This window comes from Eucalyptus grandis, chromosome 9, assembly GCF_016545825.1.
Source record: "Eucalyptus grandis isolate ANBG69807.140 chromosome 9, ASM1654582v1, whole genome shotgun sequence".
NCBI lineage: Eukaryota > Viridiplantae > Streptophyta > Magnoliopsida > Myrtales > Myrtaceae > Eucalyptus > Eucalyptus grandis.
Window position 1 is genome coordinate 33,298,763 of NC_052620.1, and position 20,528 is coordinate 33,319,290.

Genomic DNA, 20,528 nt, shown 5'->3' on the forward strand with positions numbered 1-20,528 from the left:
TAGAGATGTATTAGATGACTGAAACCATGCATGTTCTCTTCTCATCGCCCACAATCTGAATGGAGACAACACAAATTTTTTTTTTTCCGAGGAAGCGAGCCATGTCACCGGTCATGCTAAACTTTTGCTGAGCAAGCGAGCCATGTCGGGCAAAACCATATGATACGGCAATTTGTTTAACAGAGGCCTTGCACTGAGTTAAGTTGGAAAAGCCGATCGATCGAATTAACAAAACAAAAAAGAAGTTTGCCTAGTAAAAAATTTAAGTATTTGTGCCCTCATTCTCCCCGCGCCGAAAATAGCATGGGATTTCATGTTGAAATTTTTGCTGGGCTAGCATTCTTGCGACCATAGAATCGAGCAACTAAATTTCTTATGAATATTCTTGACCCCGCGCGGACGACTTGTCTTAGATTAGATCGAGTATATAAAACTGGATGAACTTGTCCGATTTCTGGTGTCGCGTAACCGTAATACCGAAATGGCGGCAAGAAATCATTGGAGAAGAGAGTTCAAAAGAGAGTGGTTGCTTAAAAGATTTTGGCACCATTGAAGTTCGTGGCTTAGCGCTTCTGCGGATCAAGACGCGACCCAACACGGCCTCGGCACTGTCATGTCGATTTGAGTTTTCATTTGGCACGAGCAGGAAATGAGGTCGAATGGTGGAGGAGAGGAGGAGGAGGAAGAAGAAGAAGGGGTTGCGCCGTGCAGACGGAGATCGCAGAGGTGATGGGAAAAGAAGTGATTTCGGGGAGTTGTGCAGTGTAGAGTTATGCGAATCTCTCTGCTGAAACTTCACCGGACCGACATCTGCTCCATTTGTGTGAAGCCAGAAGCTATGAATGGAATGCTGGTGGCCTCGTTGGGTTTGAACTTTTGCGGTCCCAGCGCTTCTCTCTCGTCGAGGAATTCAGGCGTGAACGTTTCAGTAACGAGGGGCGTGTCTCTATTGAATCTAGTACGAAATATGGGGATCAAATTGATCATGGGGTGTCGAGATGATTGCATTTGCCGTCGCAATTCACGTGGACTGCAGATGCGTCCTTGATACAGACCGCAGGAAAGCGGCAGTGCGTGCTCCCGCCATGTGCATACGCACCAGGAGCGTCGCTAATGGGCAAAAGCAAAACATGCAGGAGGACCCAGCTATAGCGTGACTCCTGAAAGAGATGGATAGAAACATGGCAGGGATGAAACGGTGTATGATGAGGACTTGAGGAGCGTTCACAAAGGGGTGGAGCTTGTATTAGGTGTTATTCACTGGCTAGAAAGAGCACAATCACATTGTCAGTACCGGCGCTACTATTTCGTTAAAGAAAAGTTTTGATCCCTCTGTCGTCACCGAGGGTCAGAAGAGATTTACAGAAACAGAGCGACTAGAAGAATCAGGAAAACACACTAAAAGGCGCTACTTGAAAATCAGCCGCCTGCAGTGGCCTATCGGTTGGGCTCGTGGACCGGTGGCCAAACTGCTCACTACTTCGCTAACCAAGTCCTTAAAGATCAATCTCTCGACGTCCAAGACTACTCCTGAAACGTCGTCAGAACCTGCCCAGTTCAGCTCTTGATGGGTCAAATCTTTGGATGAGATAGTCCTCGAATCCTCGTCCTCATCATCAAACCTGCAATATGGGCGGTCAGTTTGAAGCTGATCTATCTCAGAGCACAACCCTTTCAGGAGCTGCTGTTGTGCCGTCTTTCTCCCTGCCAGCTTATCTGATGAGAACCAGTTCCTGGAATAATTTGATAGTAGTCTATGCATTAAGATCTCACTAACGACATCAAATATCAGCTTTCTTCGCATTCTGTCGCCTTGTTTTGACTGGATGGTGCATTCTCTGGCCTGATCTCCACTTGAAATGTTGTTGCTTGCCTTGATTTGTTCTAGCATGTGGAACAAGTTTCCTGAAAGCAGCCGGATGGTCATTAATCCAGAATCAAGATCACTCAGCAGACCAGATGCTGACAATATCTCTGAAATGTATGCATGATCCGAGCTTGTGCTGTCACTTGGGAATGCTGTGCCAGGTCCTTGTCTAGTGGAGATTACTTTTATTTCATTCTGAACCAGGGGAAGATTGACTAAGCTATTCTGGTTGATAGCTGAGCCAAAGCTGCTTCTTTTGCTATCAGATAAACTGTTTAGCTCTCGCAAATTCCACTTTACCTCGCCAGAAACTTCATCATCTGCAATAAGGATATATAAGAAACTGGTTCAGCCTTGCATTCTTCCAAAAAATTGCACAATCAATACTACCTTCTGGTGTATCCTTACATGTATGATTATATTAGTAAATTAGAGCACTTTCAGCAAGTAAGTCATGTTCTCTGAGTCAATATTATTATGGATCAGTGAAAACATTATTGGAGTTATGAATGCAAGTCACCTTTAAAGGGTTCTGAGGTCATTTTCACCGGTGATGGTGCTTCGTCTTCAAGGTATGATGCATCAAGGACGGAGACTGGACTTGGTTGTTCTGTTGTAGGTATCCCAAGTTTCCTGCTCAATTCCTGTTCTCTCGTGGGGAATGTTTTCTGTATGGGAGATAACGAAGTACATTTAGTATGCATTATTGATAATGCTTCGTTCTTAAATTAAAGGAGAGCAACTTACTTTTCTGGTGTGGTCATCTTGAGGGAATGTGCCACGGATTTCAGCAAAGCTATATACACTGGAAACTTCTGTGTCATCCTGGGAGTCCATACTAGCTGCCGATTGCTGAGAAATGGTGTTATTTTGGTCGCTGAGATCTCTTGTATGGCTGCTCTTCTTGTTCTCTCGGTCAGAACTAAGAGGCACATGATTAGTTTTGGATTTGGGTGTTCTCCCAGGAGACCGTGGTTCTTTTGTTTGCTTCCCCTGGTTACTTGTCCCCTGAGCATCTGTTGCCCTCAATTGCTTCAGCGTAAGCCGTGGGCTTGAAGTTCCTGAATTCCTGCCTGAACTGGTGTTTTCATAAACATGTTGGTGCTCCACTGCTACTCGCGTCAATGTGTTTCTAGAACCAATTTTTCTGTCCAGGAATTGGGGTTGCCTACTGGAAACCTTTCTTGGAGTGAGATCCTCGTTTTGTTGCTGCTCAATAGATTTTCTCCTGCTACTTGGAGAAATCTGGAGCTTGGCGAGACCTGACGCGGAATTGACAGGGGATCCAGGGATGTTCAGTTTTTCTATACTTCTTTCTTGTTTCGCGGCAACAATAGTGGACTGCAATTTCTTTGGGGAACTGATTTTCTTGATTTTGGGAGAATCTGGGGCTTCAGATTTTATGTTTCCACAGGGAGCTACTCTTGATCTGCTGCCTGAGCTGCAACTGTTTGTTTGAAGCATAGACTCTGGAGCCTGGACATCTTCCTTGCCCTCCGATGTCTCTTTGGATCTTTGCATTGCTTCGAGCATCTGTTTCAGAAATCTCAGATCCTTCCCCGATTTCTTGAACTCAAGCTGTGGCAACCTTTTCTCAATTTCTCCATAAACTGAGAGGGTTGAATTTGATTCTTTTGGATGCGATGGCGTAGACTCAGGGACCAGCACTGCGGGACTTTGGCTTCCTTCTGGTCTCCTCCGTGCAGTTGCATGTATTGGAAACTGTGAACTTGCGTTGAACTTCATGACTGAATCTGCAGTGGCCTCCTGCTGCGAGATGGCTGACCTTTGGCTCTTCCTTGGGGAGCCAGATAGCAGAGCAGGCTTGTTTCCGTCAGGTGTTCTCGATGAAACGGAGAAGGGATCCAATGCTTCAGGTGAGTTGGTTCTGCTATCGCCGACCTGAAGCTTGGTGCTTGACACTGAATCTGGGAGGGCTTCCAGTCCCATCAACTTCGCTACCACACTCGATTGCCTCGTGTGGCTCCCTTGTTCTTGGGGTAAATTCACACTTTGAACCATACTGTGGCTCACCCTTTGATGATTCCCTTGCAAATAACGCGACTGACTTTGAGAGGAAAATGACATAGAGCCTCTCTTGCTATCCAACGAATGCCTGGGTAGCTCTTTCACCTTGAAGTTGGACTTCAAAGCGTCCCTTGATTCTCGTCCGTCATAAGAGAAACGAGGAGCGTCCTTCTTAGACAGAGAACAAAAACTGTCAATTTCCATCTGTTCGGCCGAAGTCTGAGGTTGGCGAAGGTTAGGAAGATTTCTGAATGATTCAGACACATGAGAAGTTTTTGATTTAACAGACTTTGACGGCTTTACTGGTCTAGGCGAGTCTATATATGTCAAAGTAGCTGCTTTATCTGTGGTTTGGGGCCTCAATAAAACCCCATGGGCTCCTCTGTAGTTGGAGCCCTTGGCGATATCAGGGAGGTCAAGGGATTGTCCACTCAAATGCTCAGCGGCATTTAAATGGTGAAGTGGCGAGCCGTGACGCTGGTTAGTTTGGGTTGTGCTTAGCCTGAACAGAGATGATTCTGACTTTGCTGGTCTAGTCTCCTCAAGCGAGGAGAAACTAGAAGAATTGCATGAAGACGAGACAGAGCTTCTTGAGGAATCAGATGACAATCTGTGTCTCTCAAACTTTGTTGCCTTGGAGTTTTTCACCTGCATTGGTAATTTATCTAATCAACATCCTGGAAAATTTAGCGCTGATCATATGCTTCGGTTTTTCGCATGACTTACTGCAGATTTTTGTAAGACCCCTTCTTCCTCTGCATCAACAGTGGCATTTTGACCTGAGGAAACTCCGGAAGTTAGACGTATTTTGCAGCACTGAAGAAGATTTACGTACTACGGAATGCAAGCTAACTGATGTATCATCCGTGCGTAAATGTTTTCATGAGTCACAGGGATAATATTCAGCTCTCATCAAACCATCCACACCATGTCATTTTCTTGTAGCGGGGTCTCTCGTTGGAAAAGGAAAAGAAGTTCTAAGAGAACCCTTTTCTCTCCAACGAGTTCTGATTCGCGTTTGGCTTAATAACACATGGTTAATCTGCACGAGTTCTAACTACTGATCATTGCAACTGTTCTGACATTTTCCTCCCGCTTCCGCAGAGCACGGGCAGCGGAGCGTTTATCAATTTTCTTCTATCAAGTGAGCAAATTTACACCATGGTAATGGAAGCTAAAAGTAGAAAACCCCCGTAACAAGTGAAGAGGCTAGGATCAATGTGCAGTGTGGTGGTCGTGCATGATTGCTGCGCATCCATATCGACTGAGTTGCTTTTCAGCAGTACATATACAAACCAGGAGATAAATTTAGATGAAAAGGCCAAGGAGTCCCGAGGAGATTCTTACCTGCAACAAGCCTCTTGTGGCTGTGGCCATTTAAGCGTCTACCGGAGAGAAAATTCTGACGATCGAAGAGCTGAAAGATCCCATTCATACACCCGATTTGCTTCTGCATTCCTGCCTTGTCATCTGTCAATGAATACAGGATTCTCGTCGACATGTTTTGCGCTCACAATGCCAAACCTACAAAGTTTGTGCAGGCATGTGCTTCTGGAGCTGCAGCAGAAACTCCGGGTAAACTGGGAGAGCACTGAATTTCGCGTTTCAAAGCAGACAATCACGCATGCATTTCAGCATGGATGCATTCTCCTTCTGCTTTGGCTTTTTTTTATGTACAGGGCTCTAAGAGGCTCTGTGGCGGGTGAGAATGGAAGTACAATTGAAGATGAAAATGAGGATAACAGAAGAGACCAAATCCTGCGATGCTGCACAGGAGCAAACGCATGGGACAACGGACTTTCAAGAACGAGGTGAGCAGATAAGTTTCCTGTGAAATTCAGGAGGTGGGATTATATGAAAGGGGGGGGGGAGGGGGGGACCCAAAAGAAAAAATCGGATCAGCCAATGAGAAACTGAAGGGAGCTAGGATCCGTAGCCATGCTGGAGGACCATTTCAGCAGCGATCTTTCTGCAGGCTCGAGAAGAGATGTTTTTCTGGGTTTCCTCGCAGAACGAAGCAACGCTGTGTCTTTTTGGCTCTCTCTAGTATAAAAAGGCTGCTGAAAAAGCTAGCCTATATAGCTTGAGAGAGAGAGAGGGAGAGAGAGACAAAGGGGTGTGATGTAATGTGAAATGTTTGTTATGTAAGCAATGTTCACATCAGTTCTGGAGAGAATGAGAAGTGGTGACAGGCTTTTCTTATTCCCATTTCAGACAGAGAGAGAGAGAGAGATTAAAGAAAAGAAGGAAAAAGAGGAGAGGGGGAGAGGAAGAGAAGCTATCCAACAGCAATCTAGTAATGAATTGGAGGTGGGAAATTGTGGGTCAGATCTGAGGAAGTTTTTTCTATTTTTTCTGGTCCTAATCTAATAATCCCCCCTCCTCCTCCTCCACTTTCGTGTGGACAGAGTAATGTGGGTGGGTCTGAACTCGGAAGGCTGGACCTCTCTACACGACCATGTGGCCTGTGTCAGGCCAGTGTCGACGCCACCATGGATAGAAATCGAGCAAAACAAAACCCAAAATTCAAAACGCGGGTTTATGCTCTGGAATCTCCTCTCCTCCTCCTAAAGAAAACGCTCCTTTTCCATCTTTGGGACACGATAGAAAGAAGAGATCTGTATCGAATTCTGCTTCTTTATTCCATCAGATCCCATTGGGACACTTTGCCCCTGAAGTTTCCTTCCTTCTCCTTGACTTTTGAGGCTATTTTATGGGTCACATGGAGGAGATCCGATCCGCACAGAGAGGTTAAAGGGAACATGGCATGGATGAAATTTACTTTTGGGTAAGAGCGGCACCGCAGCTAGAGTGCTGCTCCTTGGTTTCTAATTTGAGCCTCGAATCTGACTGAGATTGATTGATTAGGTTCTATACCTTTTGTTTGTTTTCCTGATTAGTGCTGATGCCTAGGTTAGCAATCTTGATTGGACGTAAATTATCCCTTATTTATTGTATATCGACTCGGTAGGTGGCTTATTAATTAACTTTCATTCGCGATTTAGCGTCGAAAGGAACGGCTCTAATCAAGCATGGGGCGGAGTCAACCAAATATGAAGCAGCCTTGCCCAAGATTCTAGATGTAAAGTGATTTCCAGCTCATGTAGACTCATTGCGTTGGTATCTTAGTTGGGTTCCGGGTGGCATTTTTGTTCTATTGCCGTCAAATGATATCTCGAATCAGCTTCCACAAACGCTCGACTGCAAAGTCACCGATTTGATCTGGCCAAAGTTGGAGGTCGCATTCATAGTAAGACGTAAAGATTTTAATTTTTAATTTTTTTTTTGGTTGGCTACAGGACATACATTACGCTCGGTGGGCAGGACACTCTCATCATTCTCTACGGGAAATGCCGTGATCTTTCCTCTGTGCAACGTAATCGATCTATGTTGCCACGTCGACGTAATATCCACTAGTGGACCACATGGTAATTAAGATCATTGGGGCGAAACCTAAACACAATTCGACGATTCATTCTCAAGAATTCGAATCCGTCTGTGTTCTTCCCCCCGTTTTTTCCGTGGCGGACGAAACTTCGTACACTTTGAAACCCCCGAAAGATCTCTAAATTTTTCCTTTTATCTCCCCCTTTCCTCTTGGTTTTGGGGATTGAATGGTGGCAGCATTGATGAACCTAAAGCGAAGGACAGGAGAACATGGACAGTGATGGGCGTGGCCACAGCCGACACACAGTACTTCAGACAGCGATCACGCATAAAGCCTGGTACCCCCAATTAACGTGAATCCGATGTACTCGTCGCTTATCTTTGAGATCATCTGCGATTAAGTACATGCAACCTAGGCCACATGTTCGCATGTTGTTCTCAATTTTATCCCCCATATATAAAAAGAGAGATAAGGTAGAGGCTCCTAATCCTAAATACCTCCGCCCTTTATTTATATTATTTCAAATTTTTCCGTACGAATGTATTCTCTTCTGGAAGAGATTATCGTCGTGCGGTGTAATACGCATTGTATCTCACGTACTGTTGTACCGCCTTTTTTAAACTCCAACAAAAGCTTTTGTTTTTATTATTTATTTTTAAATTGGGAATTATGTGCTGCTTTATGGATGATCTCTCGTATTATTCTTTTGCGCTAAACGGTGCCTTGTGATCTAGTCTTGGGTACGGTCTTAAATTTTTTGTAGTGCCAACTACAATTACGTGCTGAATTATATGCATTAAATGCATATTTAATTATGGTGCCTGTTTGCGCTGTATTTGCATTCGCCCCTTGATGGTGATCATAGAATTTCCAGAAAATTCCTTTCACTATCAGAGGTAATGTGGAGATAAGGGAACTAAAATAAGTGCAAGACATGGTGAACACATAAAGAAAGTATGCATAAAATGTAGAGCGATATCATACGATTATTTTTTGATCGTTAGGGGTAAGCATGATTTTAAGATGGAGTCTGGAATTTGAAAATCGGATTGGTGGGAAGTTGTACAATTTCAGGTTTCAAAGTATGTATAATAGGTTTCAGGTTCCAAAAATTGATAAACTTATTTCGATAGGTAAATTCCAAGTTTTAAGTCGTAGAAATCCGAAACTTGTAAACTCAAACATATAATAAGTTTTAATATTTTTCTTAGTTCATGTTTTCACGTGATTTTACGATACCTCATGTTATTCGATGGTGAGCATATAATCTAGAAGCACTAGTCTAAACTTTCATTTTATGATCAAGATTTTTTCTTCATTAATATTCATATTTTTCACGTGTCTAAATATAAGTTATGGTCAATGAATTGTAATAGCAAGCGGTGATCATTAAAAATTATAATTCATTATAATTGTCCAATTAATAATATAGGTAGAACCTGAGTAGACTTTAAAACATGATGAGGTTAAGTGCTTTAGAGTATCTGAAAGATGCAGTTCAGTGCTCCATGTTCCAAATGATGAGGAAATTGTTCCGATGGGTAAGCTATCGGGTAAATTTCAAGTTCTAAAAGGAACCCATATATAATCTGGAACTATTCACCCCTACTCATCGCCAATCCTAATGCAATATCTCTCTATTTGCATGGTAGGCCGAGACGATTTTCAAGCTAATTCCATTTTAGACCGAACATGACATAACCTTGGTAGTCCCTCTGAATACATGCGAGAGTTGGTCCGGGGGATAGTAATTGTATAGTACATTCGTATGAGTCCTTTGATGCTCACATCGAATTGCATTCATATGCGACATACATGTCGAGGACCTCGATTGGACTTGGAAGGTATGGAAAAGCGTGACCCTACAATCACATTGAGTGTTGGTTTCTTTGTGGACATAGCTATCCGGATGACTTATAGGATTCACTCAAACCCTAGTGGATCCACCAAAGTCTAACCTCTTTGCCCCACTCCTTTTTTCTATCACGAAATTGGCCATTGAATTGATTGAGATGGACCGTGGATCTTTTTCATTCTCACGCGATTATTGTCATTTACGTGCAATTCTGTTTTGTCCTAACGGGGTTATCATTTTCCGTTTCCTGTGTCGCTGGAGCGATGCAGCCTATAGAACATTATCGTATGTGCATTTGTCACATCGCTGCTTTACAGAGAATAATGCAACAATCTTCACGGAAAAAAAGTTATGTGTAGCACATTTGTTTCGCAAGCTACACATCTCCCCCTCCTTTTCAGGATCATGAAGCATATCAATCCCAAGATCGGCGTCCAACCCAAGATTACAAAAGGATAAATCTCGACAATATTATAAGTCGTGCATATCTAATTACAAGTGCAAATCGAGGTAGAGTCTGTTCACGTGAGAAGCTATTGTAATCTTATTCATTAGTTAGATCCGATATATAGGAAGTGCTTTGAGGGGAAAATGGAAGAAAACGCGATCATCCTATCTTGATGAGGATGCTCTCGTTCATCCCCTTGTCATGTTGCATTGGATGATGCGTATGATTCCATGAAGACCCCACCATCCCCCAATAATCAGCCGGTTAGGGTTGGCGAGTCCAGAAGGCCTACTTGCTTCCACTTTTTCTTCACGAGGAAAATCATTTTCATGTCTTATGTCTTTATCTTCGAATGGGAATGCCCCACATGTCAATTCGTACCCATACAGTCATACTCATGGGTAGAATTACGTACTTGTTCGTCCTTTATATTTTTCGGGTTGTGTAGTTCGGTTATGTGTAGCATGAATCATTTCAAACGAATATATTTTGCTTGATTTCCTTGGATGCGACTTTAGTATAGACCCCATTATCACTGGAATTCTCTTGAATCAACCTTGCAGTTTGGCAATACGCGATATGGATCTAAAGATTGTTGAAGGAAATGAAACGCTACACACACCCACAATTGGGCAATAAATTGGCAAGTTAGTATGACTTCGATAGTATTTTTCCAAAAAAAAAGATATTGTGGCTTTAAGCATCCGAGCTAACTCAAGTTTGGCCTCCGCCTATATGTTCTTGATCTCATGCATGTTGAACCATTGTGCTAGATTCTCTTTTTCCCCTTAAAATTTCAGGACTTGTGCTAGGCTAGAATTCATGTCTACATGCTTGGTAAGAACAGATAATGAATGAAGTGATGCATAGGATAAACTAGGGATACCTAAAAATTTTAGTTAAACAAAGAAAGATCAATGAGCTATTCATCACATTTATCATGCGAAAAACTCATTATCACTTCGCTTGATGGTTTGAATTTTTAGGTACGAAAGTGTACTTTTATACGTAGGATATGTACAGAAATTCCCTGAAAATGATGTGGCCTACAAACATCTACGCTTTCTTTGAACTTGGATACAGGCATATCTTCACGCACAACCCAAGTATTCGTAACCGAAAAGATACAAACCCTAAATGTCCAAGGGAACATGCGATAGGATAAGAGGGAGTACGATGGTGATGGTTGAAGATGGAAGGAACAGAGAGAGAGAGAAAGAGAGAGAGAGAGAGAGAGAGGAGGGAGGAGGGCACAAAACCACATGGATAAAGTAGGAGCATCACATGAAAGGTCGCCTTAGCTTCGTAAGACAGGGACCAAAGACCCGCCCACAACTTTCTCTATCACATACACTATGCTAAACAAAAAATAAAAATAAAAATATCTGTGATGTATCTGTGTATATTTTATTCGAAAGTTATTATATTCCAAGAGCATGTATTCGAGCATTCAATCAGTCGCCATGATTGGATTGGCACGTGATATCCCACCTCATCCCCCCTCAACCCCCAATTTGCCATGTGATTTGAGAAATAAAATAACTTGGGGAGGGGTTTGTGGGTCAAACCCATCTAGGATTAATGCAATCCAATTGAAAAGCACCCAAAAAGAAATTTGAATCTCATCGCTTAAAAAAATCTTGGTCAGAGATGGAGGATAGGAGGGAAAGGAGAAAGTTTGAATGCTATAAATTTCTCTTAAAAAATAAATTTCGAAGTTGATCGTACCATATGTGATATAAAATACTTACTCGTGGTCACAAATAATTAATTAGTTAATCTAAGGGTGAGTATGATGAATTTCCTACGCGATAAAAGAGGCTTGATAACTTTTCGATTAAAAAGGAAGTACGTTAGATTAGAATTTAAGAATATGAAAATTAATTATATGTGTAAGGCTTTGTTAAAAACAATTATAATCTCAAACTCTACAAAGGTAAAAACACGAGAGAAAGGTGAAGTGAACACCCTAAGAAAAGTGAGACTAATTATATGATACAAAAAAGTTAAGTCTACCAAGTAAATAACGAAGAGGTCCTGTTGAAGATTTCTTATGGAAATAGGAAGGACAAACGTAGGAGGCAAACTGGGACAAAACTTAAAAACAGCACCGAAGTCATGGAAAAGTCCCAACAAGGAGCACAAGTGGGGGATATTATTGCAAATGACCTTAATTTTGTGGAAAACCCATTTATGGAAACCTTAACCGAGACAATTAATTGTTTGGCGAAAAAAAATTAAGATATAGATAAATTACCTGCATAATACATCTTAATTTACTTTTCAAGGTGATTATCATGATTTGTAAAGGATACAATAGGACAATTAATTAGTCCATTATTAAGAGGATTTCAACCTAGAACTTTGAAGCTCTATTAGTAATGCACTGGACAAAAAATATATGGAATAGAATGCGGGCGGTATATATTGTTATTTTTCCGTAAAAGTACATGCAAAAGTATCCGTTCCTTTTAGTAATTGAAATGAACAATAAACTTAATAAACACCTATATTATGAGTGTATTTTACGGGGAAAAAAAGTATGTTTATTTTATTGACAAAACTGAAGCTTTCAAAAAAGCTTTCTCGAAATTTTGCGGTGGATAGCTATTATGTGTCGATTATGACTCTTTCAAAGTTCAGCCCACATCACGTAATCCATTCGCTTTATAGATCAATCTGGTCGGCCTAGCTAGCAATCATAAATATTTGTAAACACATAACATCTTGCTTGTATCGATTAGAGCTTTACAAGAAGTAGTTGTGTGGCCATCAAACAAGGGATGGTTCCACCCCCAAAGTGCAACAAACCCATTTAATGAAGGGTTTAAAAAGTCAAAAGATTCCATCCTACCCCCTTTTTTTTTCTACAAGTATAGAAAATGATCTTCAAGATCTCACGGATCACACAGCGTGAGGTTGAAGAAAACCATGCCATTCAATGAAACTTCAATGTTCTTTCCTCATTTCCCACGCTCTTATCCCCTCTCCCGCAACCTCGAGTACATCGAAGGTGAACAATCAAAACCCTAGTTTCGTTTTGTGTTTTTTCTTGGCTAATTCAAGTAAGGACATGGTAATTGCCGATGGGCAGAGGGCACCCTCGATCGAGCAGTTAGCCCTTCGAGGAAACAACCAAAAAGCCATTATACTAATCATTCCCGCAAAGTTGAAATGCGCACGCAAAGCCCACAATCATTCATTGGCATGTCACTAAAATACAGCCCTCGTCACGTGAATCAAGAAGCATTTTGGCAGCAAAACACCAGTGGCCCTAATTAATTAAAATGAGCTGGACTAGATATTCCCCCTCGACCCGATCGACACTTCCATGATCCTCAACGAACAAGCCATGCAGCGCAAGTTTGCCAGTTCAATGGGAGTTAAATAACCCCATCCGTCACATGCCGACCTGCGGAAATGGTTATGAAGTAGTTTCTATGCACTGTATGAGTTGTATCGGGCTAAACAATTGGGCAAATGTATCTCTTACAAACTTTAGAGATATGCAATCTCTCTACATTTTATATGCTTTCCATATGTTTTACGTGCCCTCCTTTTGTTTTCACTACTAGCTGGCCAAGAACGAACCCTAGCGAGTGGGTATGTTCCTGATGATCTTTTGCGCGGTGGGTCCAAATCATTTCTTTGAAATACGCCCTCGTGGTCATCATGTGTTGAGGTACTTTGAGATACCCTCGCATCGGATGAAAAAGAACCGATCAGCATCTCACCAAACTCGTTTTGAAAAAGATTTCACTTTGCTGAGACGCCCTTTTTGAAATCTTGCCACGATCATATACGCGGCAGTACAATCATACCGTGTACTTCGGACCTTGTTTCGTGCACGGGGCTGGATCGCAGTGGGAAAGGCGCATGGGGTTCAATGAGAATATGGGCATTAGGTCCCATCCTCGAAAGAAAGGAACTCTGAGCAAGCCGAGGAAAATGATGAGGAAATCACATGATGGCTTTGAAAAAGCGAGGGGCTTACAGAAAAGTTTTTAAAAGATAAAACCCCCATCATTGCAAGGTCAGAACTCAGAAGCCGTGTCAGGTAGTAGATAGGAATTTCTTGCGGCCAGGGAGGTGCGCGCAATTATTAACAAAGTCCTTTCGGGGGTCATCTTTCGTGTGCCGATGGTCCTATGATTTCGTACGTTTAACTTGATCGGAAAAGGAGGAGGAATCGATCGAGTGGGGGGGCTTGCGTGGACCAGGATGATGATGCCCGACATGCACATGGTCGCATTCCGAAGGAAGCGAAGGTGATAGGACGTACTCCGCGAGCAAACTATCGATTCAGTATCTTGCGAAAGTCATGTCAAGGAAGAAGCATAACTAAATGATGGATATCTTCAATCTTAAACATGGGAAATTGTGAATTAAGGAAGTGTAGGCATCCATGCTTCGTTTGCGTACTAGTCTTGTATGAGAATATAATATTCTTAAGGAGTCATAATAGTGACAATTATCATGAAGTCCGGCCGGCAGAGTCAAGTTAACTCAAATCTATAGTAATGGATATCTTCCCGATACCAATGGATATCTTGTATGCTGGATTCACTTGACACCTTTTAGAGGAACATTATAGATTTTTTTGAGTAATAATAGACTAAGGTAAGCAAATTAAGTTCAACAAAAGGACTTTAGACATAATCATGGACAAACTTAATGGACAATAAGGCTATAGTAAAAAATACCGAAAAAGTTAAAAACTTATTGCATTTGTATCAATTAATCATAAACAAATTTCATATATTAAGAATTGAGTCCATATAATAAATTTATATCATAAACCACCGAAGTGGATGCTCATATATGACACGGCTAACGCCAATATTTTATATATTTTTTTCTCTCTTTCCCTTCTCTTTTCTACTAGTGGCTGATCGTTGGCCTTGTTTCAGCGTGGGCAAGCACTGGCACGGCTTGACGAGGACCACCCTCACCCAGCCTCGAGCGGTCTTATTGGGAGTAACCTAGGCATGGTTTTGCCTCACTGAACGTCGCTAGATCTAGTGGTGGCTGACTACTAGCCACTAACAAAAAGAAAAATAAAGAAAAAAAAAAAAAAAATATTAAAAATATTAAAAAATTTAAAAATATCTACATCAATATCAATCGTGTTATATAGAACATTTGACATTCACGTAAGTAATTTTCTACCTAAATTGACCGAGTGAATTCAAATGATAAAAAATGAAAAGATGTATAAGTGAATTGACACAATTAAAAGATTTATAACTAAATTGACAAAAGTATAATGGACTAAGTTTATGACGCCTTTGATATTTTTTTCCTAATACAATGTGCAAAGAGGGAAAATGAAGCCCCAAAGAAAGAAGCTGAAATAAGGGTCATAATTACACAATAATCTAACTAAAACAGAAAATTTACACGACTAATGCACTCACATCAAATGCTTGTGGGCTACAAAAGCCAATTTTAGAGTGGCGTGTTAGATTTTTTTTAATCAATTTTTCCTTTTTTCTTTTTTTCTTTTTCATTTTTTTCTTCTTTTGTGACCGCTGTGGGTGTGCGAGAATGGCTAAAGACTCCTCTACGAGATAAAGGCATAGCAATCCTTTTTTCTGATAACGTTACTCCAATGACAACGACAGAGGTTCGTGGAGAAACATCTTCTTCCTCGTCACTAAAGCACTAACTTTCCAGCACGATGATGATTCGATTCTAGGACCACGTGATTTTCTATGATTAACTTTCTAGCACGTGATTTTCGAAGGATTTTCGATGCAAAGTAACATATGAAAATAGTTATACAAAAAATTATAAATTTATTATATAATAATCAATTTAATCCTAAAACTTTCAATTGTGTCAATATAATTCTAAACATTTGGATAATTTACCAATTTGGTTATAAATATATTATTTGGATATTTGATCAGAATAATTACATCGACAAATTATCAGAAAGTATATGATTAAATTGACAAATCATAAAAACGTATAAAAATAAATTATCAAATCGCGAAAATGTTTAAGACTAAATTTGTACAATTGATTAGGACTAAATTAGCCTCCATACAGTAGATTTAGTAATTTTTAGACAATTTTCCCTATCCATGCCGATACTTCGGTCAAACTTCTATTTGGTTAATAAAAGATGATATCTCATTTTAGATGAGATGCGCAATCCATTGTTTTTATAGGGATGTTTATAAATAACCAAAAACTGATAAAGCGAACCGAACCAAATTGATAAGTTCGGTTTATTAGTTATTAATTTGGTTTAGGTTTTGATTCTATTTTTGTTAGTGGTTTATTGGTTCGGTTTTGTTTTATAACTTCGTAAATTGGCAAACCTAAAGCGAACCTATGAACTCAATGGATGAATTTAATTTCCTTTCGACCAACAGAATCTGTAGTTTAGCCTAACAATGTAAGTTCTTCCTATCTAAGAATCCTCTATACCGGCAATTATTGATATTGCGATGAATAATATAAGCAAGAAAAATATACAATATAAACAAATATAAAGAGAATAGAGTAGAGATAGAGAAAGCTTGCTCAATTCGATTATAGCGGCTCGCCACCACCCAACGAGGGTTGCCGCTGCCACGAGCGAGGGCACAAGCAAGCCACTTGCTTGTGGCGAGGGCTGTGGCCTTTGCTGGTGGTCGGCTATGGCCCTACATTGCTGGCCCTTTAAACAAGCGTCTCTAACCCTACGGTGTCTTCTTTTGTTGTGTTTTGTTTTTTTTTTTTTTTTTTTTTGTCAAACTGACCAACTTGGGAAGGTTTAGAGTGGACGGAAGCTGTAAGTTTTAGAATTTAAATGCACGGAATGAAATTTTTAGGACTAAAGCGCACGGAGTTAATAAATTTTAAGACTCGCGCTATGGTTATCTCAAAAGGAAATGACCCTCTCCTTCATCGGAAAGTTTGGGCCCAAAATGGGCCACAAGTTTTTTTTGGCCACCAGTTTATTTCGCCCGTTAATTTATCTTTTGGGCGTCTTTGAATTCAGCCATAGTTTGGGCCAACAAGAGTTGAGCCACAGGCCCAAGGTCGTCTTTTCAGAACGGAAGGAACTTATACACAAAAAAACAACCCAATCCAATGTCACAGCAATGGGTCATCGTCTATGGGTACGTTCGGTTGGAATTTTGGAGAAAGCCTTTGGGAAAATAATTAAATAGGTTTTTCAAAATGCAAATTATATTTGTTAAATAGTAATTTGAAAGTCTACTGTGAAGTACTTTTGAGTAAAATAGTGTTTTGAGAGATTAAGTTTACAGAGGACTTTTGTGATTTAAAAAAGAAAAAAAAATTGTCAAAAGAAAAATAAAAAAGTTGGCCGGCGAGAGTCGACGGCCTCGACAATCCCCAAAGACGATTGGCGAGGACCGCTTGGGTCGAGCGACCTTCAGCTACCCTAATGAGAACCGGCTGTGGTCGGGCGACCCTCGATGGCCCTTCACAAAGGTTGCATGACCTCACCGTGACCCAGATCTGGGTCTGCCGAAGGTGGCGCGACCCCGCCGCAACCCAAATCTAGGTTGTAGTGACGCAACTCACGGGCAGTCACCACGACTTGTCAAGATCGCACAACTAGCCGATGACGATCGCCGGGGTAGCTGTGACTAGTAGGCCTTAGTTACAACCTCACCGACCTCTCTCCAGCTTGTTGTTGACCAACCACACGCAACCACGCCACTAGAGAAGAAGATGAATGGTAACTTGTGGGGGCTTCCGAAAATGCTAAAAGCCTAGGGTAGTCTACGACTTGCCTTGGGCTTTCAACCTGTCAAAGGCTAGCATTCTCTCAACATGGGTTTCAAAAATTTTACCAAACACCCATTATTTGCCCACATGGACTTTGGACACTCAAAGTCTCTTCCCAAACGTACACTCTGTCTATTCTCAAACCGTGTTTGGTGGGTTAGATATAATTTAGGACAAGACAACCTTTGTCTTGACCGGCACTCAAAATCCAAAGGAAAAATGATATGAATGGTCTCACAACTTAGGCCTACTATGCAATGTGGTTTTTGAATTTTTAATTTATTTAATGCAATTCTTAAACTTTAGCTTAATATGTAATGTTTTCCTTGAATTTTTAATTTGTCCAATATAGTACATAAACTTTTGGTGCATGTTCAATTTAATCCATGAACTATAAAAAAAAATGTTCAATATTTTCCTTCCATTAATTCAAGTTCAACGACAACATTGAATATTTTCTTATAGTCCAATAACTAAATTGAAAATGAACCAAAAGTCTAAGAACTACATTAAATAAATTAAAAATTTAGAGAAAATATTATACATTGAGTTAAAGTTTAAAGACTACATTGAACAAATTAATAGTTCATTGACCAAATTACAAGAAAATGTTCAATGTTGTCTTAAAGCTTTAATTAATGAAAGTACAATATTGAATATTTTCCTATAGTTCATAGACTAAATCGAACATGCACAAAAAACCTAAGAACCATATTGAATAAATTAAAAATTCAATGACGACGTTGCATATTGAACTAAAGTTTATGAACCATATTGAACAAATTAAAAACTTAGATATCAAATTGCATATTTGACCAATGTTCAAAAATCATTTCTATAATTATCCCATATTCGAGTATGTCCAGATATCATCCAGATAAAATAGGTCCATCTAGGGCGGTGACATAAACCCAATACATCCGAACAACAAAAGGCGTTGTTTTTTATATGGTAGATCAAACTCAAGCTGTTTAATAGTGATGATGCTTAGGTATAGTTGCTTGGTAATTTGTTCATTGATTAGAGGATTCGAGGGTGGACCACAAGCCCACCAAACCTTATACAATCGGGGGGGAGATCATCTCTACAATCATCATGGCAGTGAATCGGATCGATCCACAGTCTTTCCATTGGCGCGCATGTGACTTTCCCTCCCATCTTTTCAGTCCACGGAGCGCGCCAAAAGCCCAAAGGCTCCGCCGCCACGTGTCCCTTTTGGGGACAATCAACTTTGGATCATGTGCGCATATCACGCATGCCATCATGGTAATCTCCACATGCTCGCAAGGATGGACACGTGTGTACGAGATAAAGAGCGCATGGGTTTTCTGTCAAACGTGATGATGCCACACTCATTCTCTTCGCTAGCAAAGAGCCAATCGAATCATTTTCTTCTTGAAACACAATTAAAGAGAGGAGTGGTACCCGGGTGCGTAAGTCGCGCTTGGAATTGAAGAGTACATTCGATCGAATAAGTATCATGTGTCATAATTGAGAAATTCTATGACTGGAATCTTTAATATTTTCTTATTTATTACCTGTGTTTATTATTTAGGCAGAAAACCGTCACCCATTGTTACTTAAAAAAAACATGCACAGGCTGGAGAGATACATAAGCAATTGGACAAAATAACATGAGTAGTTTTATGAATTTGAATTCAATGTGTATGTCTTTTTTGAACTTTTAATTTACGCAGTGTAATTATTAAACTATGACCCGATGTTCTTCATATAGTTTAGGTACTAAATTGGATATTTATCAATAGTTATTGATCATATTGAATAAAATTAAAATTTTATGTATAACATTACATATTGAGCTAAAGTTTAGGAAAATAATGCACAAATCAAAAGTTTGAGAAATGTATTGCATATTGGTTAAAATTCATGAATCATTTGTGCTATTATCCCTAAGTAGTTTTAGTCGAGAAAGAATATCATGTAATGCCAAACAACTCTTCTTCGAAATATAAATTAGTATTTAAAGTTAAAATCAAATATGTCGACATAGGATTGGAGGTTATATCAACACTTGATGTTGTCATTACACGTGATACTAGCTTAATTAGGGAAGGCTAGAATATGATGGAAAGTATGATTTAGTTATGTCTCTAATTGTTCTTTTACCCTCATCTTGACGTGAAATTCATCTCCAATTAACTCCCTAAAAAACTCCCAATTATAGGTCCAATTAATTCCCAACTTTCGCTCTAACCCCTGACTTGCTTACAAGTTTAAAAATCTCAGATGGTCTCTTCAAAACTATCAACATGAGCCTATTTATACACTTCATATTCTGATAATAAACTTCTAATTGGGCATGATGTGAATAATTTTGAAGAAACTGATAACAATTTTTGGACTTGTGATCATATTTGGGACCACAGTGAAAGTTGAGAATTCTATTTAGATAAAAAAAGTTTCGGGACAGAATTAGAATAGAACCTAAAATTGAGTCTTTTTAATCCATCTCTTTCGTTCTCTTTACATCATTGTCCTCGTGTCGTGGGTGGAGAGAGAGAGAGAGAGAGAGAGAGGAGAGGGTATAGATAGTTGGGGAGGTGATATTATTGAACACGCTAGACTTTAAAAGCGTGGACAAGTTCTCGTCCATTGAATCTCGTGGAAGATCGACAACAGAGCTGCTTTTTTTCCACCATCCCTCAGGGCCGATCGCTTTAAGATGCAGGGAAGAACGGGTCCAGATGCATTTAAGCAAGGGCAACAACGCCTTTAAAGAACACGTAAAGAAAGTCTGGAACCCGTACTTCCCGTTCAGATTGGATTTTAGCAACGGGCCCTGACCTGCGCCCGGCAATAACCATGGAAACTCATCAGACCAACCCCTACACGGAATCTATTAGCATTTCTACGCCTTTTCGCCTTGTCACGAGAATGTGAGGATGGAGAAGAAGATGGTTCCGTCGAAAAGACGCCATGACCAAGACCGATTGGGAATGGGATTTCGTCAACGATCGCTTGGAGAGCACTTGTTAGGTGACCGACTGGGGAAGCTTCTGGGGTTTTGGGGCGCACCAAATGTGTCGTATCACGCTTGGTAATTTCTATCAGATTGGATAGTTTCTCACTTGACATGCTTGATAAGTGTCACGGGGACCCTTGTCGATAGGACCCATTATGACTTTTAAGCCATTCATTTATCTTGACTTCCATGTAATTCGCATTTACA

General features: G+C 40.4%; 1 protein-coding gene across 1 annotated transcript; it reads right to left on the reverse strand.

Moving 5' to 3' along the window:
• Positions 1-1,222: 1,222 nt before the first annotated feature.
• On the reverse strand, positions 1,223-6,497 carry LOC104419428 (protein LONGIFOLIA 1). The gene is made up of 5 exons (XM_010031089.3): positions 5,243-6,497; positions 4,622-4,674; positions 2,615-4,543; positions 2,388-2,535; positions 1,223-2,187 (listed from the first exon to the last, which is right to left on the reverse strand). Exons 1-5 carry the CDS (start codon positions 5,394-5,396, stop codon positions 1,409-1,411), a joined length of 3,063 nt encoding a protein of 1,020 aa, XP_010029391.2. The 5' UTR covers positions 5,397-6,497; the 3' UTR covers positions 1,223-1,408.
• Positions 6,498-20,528: the final 14,031 nt, after the last annotated feature.

Coding starts and splice junctions, on each gene's coding strand:
- LOC104419428 (XM_010031089.3), bottom strand. CDS start 5,396: ATGTCGACGAGAATCCTGTATTCATTGACAGATGACAAGGCAGGAATG. Junction 4,544..4,621: donor GGGTCTTACAAAAATCTGCA/GTAAGTCATGCG, acceptor TTACCAATGCAG/GTGAAAAACTCCAAGGCAAC. Junction 2,188..2,387: donor GACCTCAGAACCCTTTAAAG/GTGACTTGCATT, acceptor TCCTTATTGCAG/ATGATGAAGTTTCTGGCGAG.